At 36.6% G+C, this 10,128-nt stretch overlaps 1 protein-coding gene across 1 annotated transcript; it reads right to left on the reverse strand.

Annotated features, from left to right (window-relative positions):
• Positions 1–5,959: 5,959 nt before the first annotated feature.
• LOC142634579 (disease resistance protein RPP13-like) lies at positions 5,960–9,673 on the reverse strand. Its single transcript, XM_075808879.1, has 4 exons — positions 8,667–9,673; positions 8,165–8,564; positions 6,886–7,940; positions 5,960–6,800 (listed from the first exon to the last, which is right to left on the reverse strand). Exons 1-4 carry the CDS (start codon positions 9,671–9,673, stop codon positions 5,960–5,962), a joined length of 3,303 nt encoding a protein of 1,100 aa, XP_075664994.1.
• Positions 9,674–10,128: the final 455 nt, after the last annotated feature.

Genomic DNA, 10,128 nt, shown 5'->3' on the forward strand with positions numbered 1-10,128 from the left:
ATCACATCCTATAACTTTCACATCTCCTAGAATACATGCTTACAACCATGTTTTAAAGCATTTTGTTTTATTTGCTTTAATTTTCTTTGCATATTTTTTTTTGATTAAGCATATCATGCATCGATATATAAGAAAGAGAAAAGAAATACCCAATTATGTTAAGCTTTTTGACAATGCACTTTTGTTATGCCAAAGCATACAGATGTCATTTCATGATTGGCAGGCAACAGTGATGAGATGGTTATTTATGCCTTTCTCTTAGAATTTTCTAGTCCTTCCCGTCAAAAAGAGTGATACGAGTGTTAAGTATAAGAGATAACTTAATCTTTCTCATCATAAACAAGAGTCATAAAGCTCACTTGCTTAGTTGTGCATAGAGATGCTCATCTAAGTTACAAAAAATACAAAGTTTAGAAAACTTTGTTTCATTGGCCATTCAAGGTACACAAGTACCAATGTACAAAAACACACACTGTTTTTGTATTTTTCTGATTTTTCAAATTTTTTTTTATTTTTATGAAGGAAAACAAAATAAAAACAAAACTAAAAAACAGCCAAATAAAACCATGTCAAATAAAGTAATGCATAAAAATTAAACTGTCTCAAATTAAGAAAGCAAAACACACAAGTAATGCAAATATAACAAAAAGAGGGAGAGAGAAAAAGTAACTAAATTACTGGAGCTATTTTCCTTCCACACATTGGAAGAACCTTTCCTTTGAGCAAAACCTTGAATCGACGGTGAGGGGGAAGAATTGAAACCGTTCAAGTTCGAAAAGAGCATGAGGGTCTTGAGGAGATCTCCAAGAGGAACAAGAGATGATGTAAGCTTTTTTTGGTTTCATAATGAAATCATGTTGTTGCTCTGTTGAGTGGCTAACCACTTATAGCAATTGGGTTGAGTATATCCAGCTGCACCACAGTGATGACAGAGATGTTGCTTCTTCTCTTTAGACTTTTGAGCATTACTCTTCTTAGCCCTAGGGTTTTTGGTTTCTTTCTTAGTAAGCTTAAAGGGTGTTCCTAAGATAGATTTACCCTCATCTATGTTCTCACTAGCTACTACAGTTTTAGCATCATTATTCTCATAATCAATATTGTTAGCAAGAGAAACAAAAAAAGTAGTACTAGAGGAAGCAATATTAGGAGAAGAAAAATCATACCCTAAATCGGTTCGATTGGAGGCAAATTTTTGCGTGCTGAGCATCTCATCAAGCTTTGCACTTGAGGTCCTCTCCAATTGAGCTCTTACTTGGAACAGTTCTGCCTCAAGCTTCTTGGTCTTTTTAGCTAAGAAATTGTTCTCAAACTTTAGTGCTCCAATAGTCTAATTTGTTTCATCAAACTTTGTGGAGAGTTGCTCTTGTTCAAGCTTCACATCACTGAGCTTCATGGTGGCCAATCTATACAACTTCTTATGTTTTTTCGAGACCTTGTATAACTTTGCATGGGCTGTGTGGATGTCATCTTGCTCATCCATCTTCTCAAATTTGAATTCCACCAAGTTTTCTTCTTCATCCTCATCTTCTACAATCCCCTCAATAGGATTGACACTGGCGGTGAAGGCATTTAGGATTCCTTCATCTTCTTTTTCGGAATCATCCTTAGGTTCGGTGTCGCTCAAGGTTGTAACAAGTGCCTTAGTTTTTCCAATGGACTTGATATAGGTAAGGCACTCTTGTTTCATGTGACCAAAACCTTTACACCTGAAACACTTGGGTCCTAAGGGAACAGTGTACTGACCACCATCCCTAGCATCTTTCTTCCCTTTGTCTTGGCTCTTAAACTAAGAAGAACTGGATTGCCTACGGTCCTTATTGAAGCCCTTTGCATTGGCATTCTTCATGAACTTCTTGAACTGCTGGGTGATGTAGGACTTCATTTCAGAATCTTCATCGTTGAAAGACTCATCAGTGTCATTGCTCTTGGCCTTTAGTACCATGCTCTTGCTCTTGCTCTTGCTTGACTTCCCGAGCCTAGATAAATCTAACTCATAGGTCAGCAGATTTCCAACAAGCTCTGTCAAAGGAATCTTGTCAATATCCTTTAATTCCTCAATGGTGGTGATCTTGGCATGAAATCTCTCGGGCAGAGATCTAAGCACTTTTCTCACAATCTTGGATTTGGGAATGGTTTCTCCAAGATTGAAGACTAAATTCACTATGTCCTTAAGTATGGCATAGAACTCATCAAATGAATCATCCTCCTCTACCTTGATTTCTTCGAAGCTAATAGTGAGCCTTTGAAGTTTCGAATCCTTGACATCCTTGGTTCCTTCATAGGTTGTCTAGAGAATGGCCCATGCACCCTTTGCAGTTTCAGTGGAGGAGATTTTCTTAAACTCCTCATTTGTGACCGTACTGAATAAAGCATTCAATGCCTTGCTATTGAAGTTTGCCACCTTGATCTTTGCATCATCCTAGTCGGTCGGCGTTTCCTTCGGCTTGGTCCAACCTATCTCCACAGCTTGCTCTACTTTCTCATCTAAGAACTGTAAGAAAGCTCTGATACGTACTTTCCAATATGCATAGTTAGTTCCATCAAATAAAGGAGATACAATAAGTGACTATCCTCTATCCATGACAAACAGGGGTCAATGGATCTCACAGCAAATATTAAACCCTAATCAGAGCATGTCTGCTCTGATACCTCTTGATAGGCTAAAAATATATTGACCCCTTATGATAAATTTACTAATTAATTAGCCAAGTGAATTAATTAGGTTCAATTACGTGCAATGAGCGTGGTAGAACAAACAAATCACCAAATAACTAAATATACATCGGAAATAAAATGACACAGTGATTTGTTTATGAATGGGGAAAACCTACAAGGCCAAAACTCTACCGGGTGATTTTAAGATGACCACTCCCGATAATTCACTATTATCAAAGCAAGTGGTTACAAGTAAAGAAAATCTCAGTACCTTATACCAACCTACAATTGAACCCTTACTCCAATACCCAATTAGACTTGTTTTGTAGTGACAATCTCTCCTTGTATTGCATGGCTCCCAATACGTGACTAACCAAAAGATATGCAGATCCCAGTACACGACTTGATCATTAACTTGAGAAGAATATTGGCTGTAAAGTTCTTTAGTTCATTACACGATAAAAATCATGAAGTTGCTTGATTACAAAACCCTATGGTATACAAACATAGCAACTTCTTCAAAAACTGGGAAAAACTAGGTTTTCGGTCACACTTATAGAATTATGTTCTTGTGCAATTGTGCTCTTGATTGTGTAACCTGATACGACCCTTAAAATAATCCTTATATATATTTAGGGTTGTGAGAAAAGAAGCCCAAACACATACTCACAAATTGGATGAAAAACAGTCTTGAAAAACTGAGTTTCATAAACCTCGATAGATAGACATCTATCAAGCTAGTTGTCGAGCCACGAGCTTCAGTAGTTTTTAAATCTCAATAAATACTAGCTGTCGAAATTTAAAATCCAGCACTTCTTTACTTGATTCTTGGACAGACTTGCGTGGTTTTAATACTTGAACTTGAAACCTTGTTTCTTGAAGTATTAAACACATCCTAGATCTACTAAATTACAAGTAAAGTGCGTTTTGTTAAAGGATTAGCCAATACATAAAATGTTGACATATGTTCCTAACACCAAATCACATATGTCCTAATAGGGCAAAATTTAGTTATAAAATTGGTTGTAACCTAAGGCTACAACCTTACTCAATAAAACAAATATTACTACATATAAAATCTAACCGATAAATTGTGTGTTCTTTACACTCTTAATACATATGCCAATTTTTGTATCAATCGGATATTATATCTTATATGATCTAGAAGCTTATCTTTATGTATAATTTTAAACTACAAAAACTATCAATTCAAATAATTTATTATTGTCATAACTATTGATTTTTAATTTTCTAAGATTTTTGCAAATATGGAGAATATAAGAAAAAGATATAATCCAATGGTTGAATTCTCAAAATACACCTCCAGAAAAAGATATTCAGTAAGGTTGTGACCTTAGACTTTAAGCAATTTTATAGCTAAACTTTGTCCAATTAAAAGTTGCAAAAAAAAAAAAAAAAAAAAAGATTCTAAAGATGTGGTGCATAAAGAGCTTTATAAAATTTATTACAAAACTTCCATTATTATATTAAGTATAGCTATGTATAAACATTGTTTTTGGTTTTTGATTCTGCATTGATTTCATTATTTAGTTATAAACATCTAAATTAAAGTTGAAGTAGATAAATATGTAAATGCAAAGTTATCAGTAATGTTAAAATCGCCCAAAATAAATGTGTAAAGTCAATAATCTATTTATTATATTTTTTTTTTGTAAAAAAAAGAATAAAAAATAAATAAGAAGAACAATAATTTTGTGGCCAATGATGTGGCGACGAGGTGGTGAAACAAGAGCTTAATAATAATAAATGTTAAGTTTCAACTTTTAGATATATATATATAACATAAATAGATATAGATTAGGCTATGCCTCTTTATTAAAACCTATCTTAAATACAATATCCTCTAATACCATATCAAATTCTCACAGAGATTCTGAAAATAAAAAAATAACAAAATTCTCATAGAGACAATTGGAAGAAATTTCCTCACATTCATCAAATAATTGCACTGCAATATAAACCCTAATTATATTTACAAGTAAAACAGAGCCCCCCCCAAAAAAAGAAGAAGAAGAAGAAGATGTAACTAAGCTAATCTCTCTCCTATTTGCTAACAACATTAACTTGTTTAGCACACGAGTATAGTAAATCACGTGCTTACCACGTGTAATGGAGATAAACACTTAAACTACAAGAGCTTTGTGATATGTGAACCAAAAACGATTGCCGTTTAGACAGAAGACTTCAATTCTGCAGATTATAGCTCCTGCAGCACTTCTGCGCTTCTTCTCATGTGAATAGAACGTGAGTGCGAAGGTTGGTGTGTGCATTATTTGTGAAAATTTTGTGTTGCCGTGTATTGAGAAATAAAAATCTGCTGCTGTGTACACTGGAAACGACTTTCTGTGTGTTTAGTGATCATATGTGACTGAAAAAGAATGACAGAGCATGTGTGAATGACATGAAATTTTTACAATAAAGTTCACCAAATAATTATAATAAAATCTTGTTTACTTGGGCTGGGCTTTCATTAGACATGGGCATGGACTACATGTGTTGATTGGGCCTCCCAGAACGGTTTTGTTTACTATTATTGTTTAGGGTTCAATAGTAGGATATCTGGGCTATAGCTTTTTTTAATTTTTTTTACTTGGGCTGGAAATGGTTAAAGGATTTTTTTTAATGGGTTGGGCTGAAAGGAGGGCTTGGGTTTTAAGATTTAGCAAGGTCATGGATGTGGCTTTTTTTAACTTTTATGAAATGGCTAGTGTTGTAGGACTGCAGCGCTTGGAATCCAGAAGTTAAGGGAGGCCAATATTAACAAATCATGTTGAAACTTGAAACCGCCAAATCAATTGTGTTGAAACTGGAAAATTCTCAGGCTGCCAAATCAACACAGAAGTTAAGCTGCTTATTATGCAAGAAGTTACATCAGAGTCTACCACTGACTGAGAGAGAAACAGATACATTCTTCGGAAAGAGTTAAAATACATATAAAAACAAAGGAACCAAACATTTGGGAGATCTTCTTATCAACCAAGTCTCCCAATTTATTAATTAATCTGCACAAGCACACCATTTATTGAACGCAAGAACCGAAATAAAGTGACATGTGAAAGAAAAACAAGTATCCTCATGGTGATCCAAATAGAAGATTAACATAATCATCCACCAACAACTCTCTTGCTTTCGCCCAATGCCACATCAACACTAAGGGGCAGATGATAATGAAATCTGTTACAAGTCCAAGTGGTAAACTTTTCAGCATTGGTTTGAAGGACAGCTAAATTAAAAGTAACAAAATTGAAAAGAAAGACATACCTAGAATACACAAATGCTTCAGTCACGTTTCACTCAGCTCGGGCTGCCAGTGGCCTCCTGTGATCGTGGGAGGGTAGCCAGGGCCTCGGAAAATTTGGGACATATTGTCCTTTATTTGTTTGGTGAAATTGTCTTCCATATTTGGCAACTTCAATTCTCGGAGACTTTTTAAGTGCTTCAAAAAACCTTTGTAGACCTTTAGACTTTTGCAGCCCCTGATCTCTAGCTCCCTCAGTTTTTGCATTGCTTCTTCCTCCACCGTCAGCATTTCTAGCTTCTCTAGATTCCAAAGTCTCAAAACCTGAAGTTGGGAAAAGCTCTTCTTAATGAAAAGCATATGTTTTCCTTTGTAAGAGTCAGAGTAGAAACAGAGTGATTTAAGATTGGAGAGACCCCCCGAGGCAGACAACGTAAGGTGAGACAGATGAAAGTCAGAGGTGTCTGGAAATAGGTTTTTGATGGATTGAATCTCTAGCTTTCCATACAAATATAGGATGGAGAGATTTTTAAGCCCTGACAATTCCTCCAAGTGAAGATCCTGAGCATCACCGTTCTCGTCAACCGATCTCAATCTCAGAGATTTGAGGTATTTCAGACCTTTCACCCAACGGGCCAATTCTTCTTGCTGAGGCAACTCCAGCTGGAACGCTAGTCCTAGCTTTGTAAGGTTGTTTAGCTTGTTCAGCCCATTCTTTATAGCATTGAAATCATCCAAGAATAAACCCCACAATGTTTTCAGATTCTTTAGGGAACTGCTCCTTGGTTGAGACACAAATTTACTTCGATGACTCTCGTTTAAGTATAGGTGTTGAAGTTTCTGCAACTTCCATATGGACCTTAGGCAGAGTTCTGACATAAGTATACTTCACATCAAGGGTTTGGAGGTTCAGTAAGTTGCCTATGGATGATGGAATTTCCTCCAGGTAAGTCCACCTTAACCCTAAATACATCAGCTGAACTAATTGTTCGATGGTGTTGGGCAATTGAGGTCTGAATACATGTTCAAGATCAAGAACCTTTAAACCGTGGAAACACCCACTTGCAATGCCCTTACGAAGAAACTTCCCTACATCTTCTCCAGGTTTATTTCCTTCTCTAGTGTCAAATGACAGATAGGAGATGAGATCTCTGTAACTTTGCTGAAATTTTGGTGAATTAGTACCCTTACCATGAATATCATTAGAAATTTCAGAGTTTTTGTCAAGGAGATCAACAAGATGATACTGTGAAATCTTACTTTCAAACAAGAACTGTTCTTCGAGAGCACTGGGCAGGCGACATGTCTTTACTTTCCCTTTAATAATTTCAACTACTTGAATTAAGTTGAGATCAATCAACACTGACAAATAATCCATTGCAACTAGTTTCGTGATTTTATTCTTGTCACGACCTTCTTCCCCCAACTCCAACCCTTCTGCAACTGACAAAGCGACCAATCTCCTTGCAGGAATTTCATAGTCTCTAGGAAAGAGTTTGAAGAAAGCAAAAAATTTGCTCAGATGGTCAAGCAAATCATTTTTACCTTCATGGTCAGACCAATCATTAATTTCTATTTTATGACTCTCAAGCCAATTTTCGAGTTTAATACGACCTTCTATTTTCAGGTATTTGAGCCATGGTTCCTGAGCTGGAGTGATGCACTTGGGCCATTCTTGCAACTTATCATCTTTCGCTGACATGAGATACCCTAAATGTAAAATTTGATGTGGCCAGCCCCCACATTGTCCAACAGTTTCTTCAGCTAATTTTTTTACGTCCTCAGAATCAAAGCCATCTCCCATCATCTGGATAAACAATCTCCAGTTCTCTTCTTTGGTTCGTAATCTAAGACAATGGAGTTTGCCACACGCTGTCCTAACAACACACTGGTCACGTGTGGTGAGCAAAATTCTACTCCCTCCTGTCTCTGGAAATGCTGCTTTTAGAGTTTCCCAGTCATTTTCCGCTGTGAAATCATCTAGAACCACGAAATACTTCTTCTTCTTCTTCAAGATAGCACATACCTATTAAAAAAAAAAAATTGTTTTGCGTGAATTAGTTTTTGCTTCAACTAAATAGAAAGTACAACAAATGTACTGTTCGTAACTAACATGTACAACACTACCAGAAAACATCTTCTCTCTGAAAAAATAAACAAAAAAACTCAAACTACTTAAAAACAGAAGAGCCTTAAAAACGAACTCGCAAGTCGCAACATATATACAACAAAGAATCTTAAATCACAAACCTTATTATTCCACTCTCCCCTTCTGTTCTCTTCCTCCTGTGATCCATTAATATCAGGTTCCGAGACCTGCTTTGCCACATCTTTAAAAATGGCATCGTAATCGTTGGTCTTTAGATCAGTTAGAGTCACCCAAGCAAGTGCCGGAAAATGATCCAAAATATCACGGTGGCTATATATATTCTTTGCCAGGGTGGTCTTACCGATACCCTTCATCCCCACAACGCAAACAACATGTTTATTTTCAGTTATCAGTTGTGAGGCCACTGCCTGTATGTCTTCATCCAAACCGACTACTCCCATCTCTTTTCTAATCTCAAACTTGTATGCTTTTGTTGTTTTTTCAATAATTTTCAAAGCGCCCTTAATTTGGTCAAACTTCTTATGAAGTTTCTTCGCGGGACTTCTCCACCATTTACAGATGCAACTCAGCTCATCTGAATTCTCTTTATAATTTTTTAAATAATACCCTGTTTTTTCAATCAATTTTTTTATTTGCTTCAACCTTTCCTCTGTTGAACTTTTTATGCCTTCTCCATTTTCTGCAGCTTCACCGTGGACGTTGGTAAACGTCGTGCATAATTCTTGGAGCCCTTTAAGAGACTTCTCTTGGAGCGATTTCTCATACTTCTTGAGATTCTCTAATTCCTTATTAAAATTACCGCTGCCATTTTCTGAGATCTGCAAATTATTGGATGCCTGCTCTTGTGAGGTTCCAGATATGGATTGTAATGGGTCTGTTTCTCTTCTGGTGGAGTATCTTTTAAATTGAATACCGAACTTCTCCTTTCTCTCGAGGAATTCCACGAACCCTGTGTTAATGCGCTTCATCTCCGTTTTAAGCTCTTTCCTTGCTTTCTTATTACTAAAATATGAGAGTATCCACTTCCATTTTCTGGTATACTTTAGAAACTTATCGATAGCATGCTGCGCTTTATCAGTGATTTCTTTCGCTTCCTTCAACCAGGACTTTTCCGTTTCAGTTTCAAGACCAGAACTTTGTAAATCGATCAGGAAAGCACGGAATGGTGCCCAATACAATGTGAACGACTGTATTTCCGCTTTAATATCACCAGGTAAATCTGAAGTGCCAGCAATGGGTTCGTCTTTTTCTTGCACATCAGCAATGAGATCAGCAATGAATTTGTCTTCCTTTTTCACTTCAGGGATGAGATTGTCTACTTCCTGCACACCAGCGATGAGACCCTTAACGAATTCTTTGAATTCTTGCACAAGAGCCTGCCGTTCATCATCAGTAGGTCTGACCTGCAAGTATCTGATCTTGTCCTTTAACTTGTCCAAATTTCGGTGGATATTTTTGGCTTCAAGTACCATGTTCTTGAGTTTTTCGTCTTCATCCTTGCTTTTATAACTTTTATCATTGAATTCAGCACTATTAGGGAGATCCTTCATACTTTTTTCATGCCACTTTGTCACAGATTCTTGTAGTTGTGCAGTCATTCCCTGATGGTCTTCATCGGTTTGCCAGAGCTCATTGGCTTCGTTTTTCATTTCAGAACCTGACTTCAAAACGTTTTCCACGTCTTTTTGAAAACTACGCAGCAACTCCCAATCTTTTTTATTCGACTCATGGTCGATGTCTGACTTTTTTTTTCTCCGACAGCAACAGCAGTAAATGCTTAGGATGATGACGAAGATAACAAAGAGAACGAAATAGAAAAGGGCGTAAGTCAGGATATACAAGATTTTATAGAGAATGGTAGTGACTAAAGTTGCCATCGAGGTTGTGATTTTATAGAGAATGGTAGTAACTAAAGTTGCAACCGTGGTTGCTTAGCAACTCGGTCAACTCGATCTCTATCCGCACCTGTGTATTATATTGAAAAAGTGATCAGACAACTGAATCAAGAAGAATTGAGAGGTTGAAATATAGGTTGGAAATGAAGCTCTGGTGAACAAACCGTAACGGAAGAAGTGAGAAGATGAAACGCTTGGGATTTTTGATT

Source organism: Castanea sativa, chromosome 5, assembly GCF_040712315.1.
Source record: "Castanea sativa cultivar Marrone di Chiusa Pesio chromosome 5, ASM4071231v1".
NCBI lineage: Eukaryota > Viridiplantae > Streptophyta > Magnoliopsida > Fagales > Fagaceae > Castanea > Castanea sativa.

Coding starts and splice junctions, on each gene's coding strand:
- LOC142634579 (XM_075808879.1), bottom strand. CDS start 9,673: ATGAAAAACGAAGCCAATGAGCTCTGGCAAACCGATGAAGACCATCAG. Junction 7,941..8,164: donor GGGGAGAGTGGAATAATAAG/GTTTGTGATTTA, acceptor TTTTTTTAATAG/GTATGTGCTATCTTGAAGAA. Junction 6,801..6,885: donor GAACAATTAGTTCAGCTGAT/GTATTTAGGGTT, acceptor CTTGATGTGAAG/TATACTTATGTCAGAACTCT.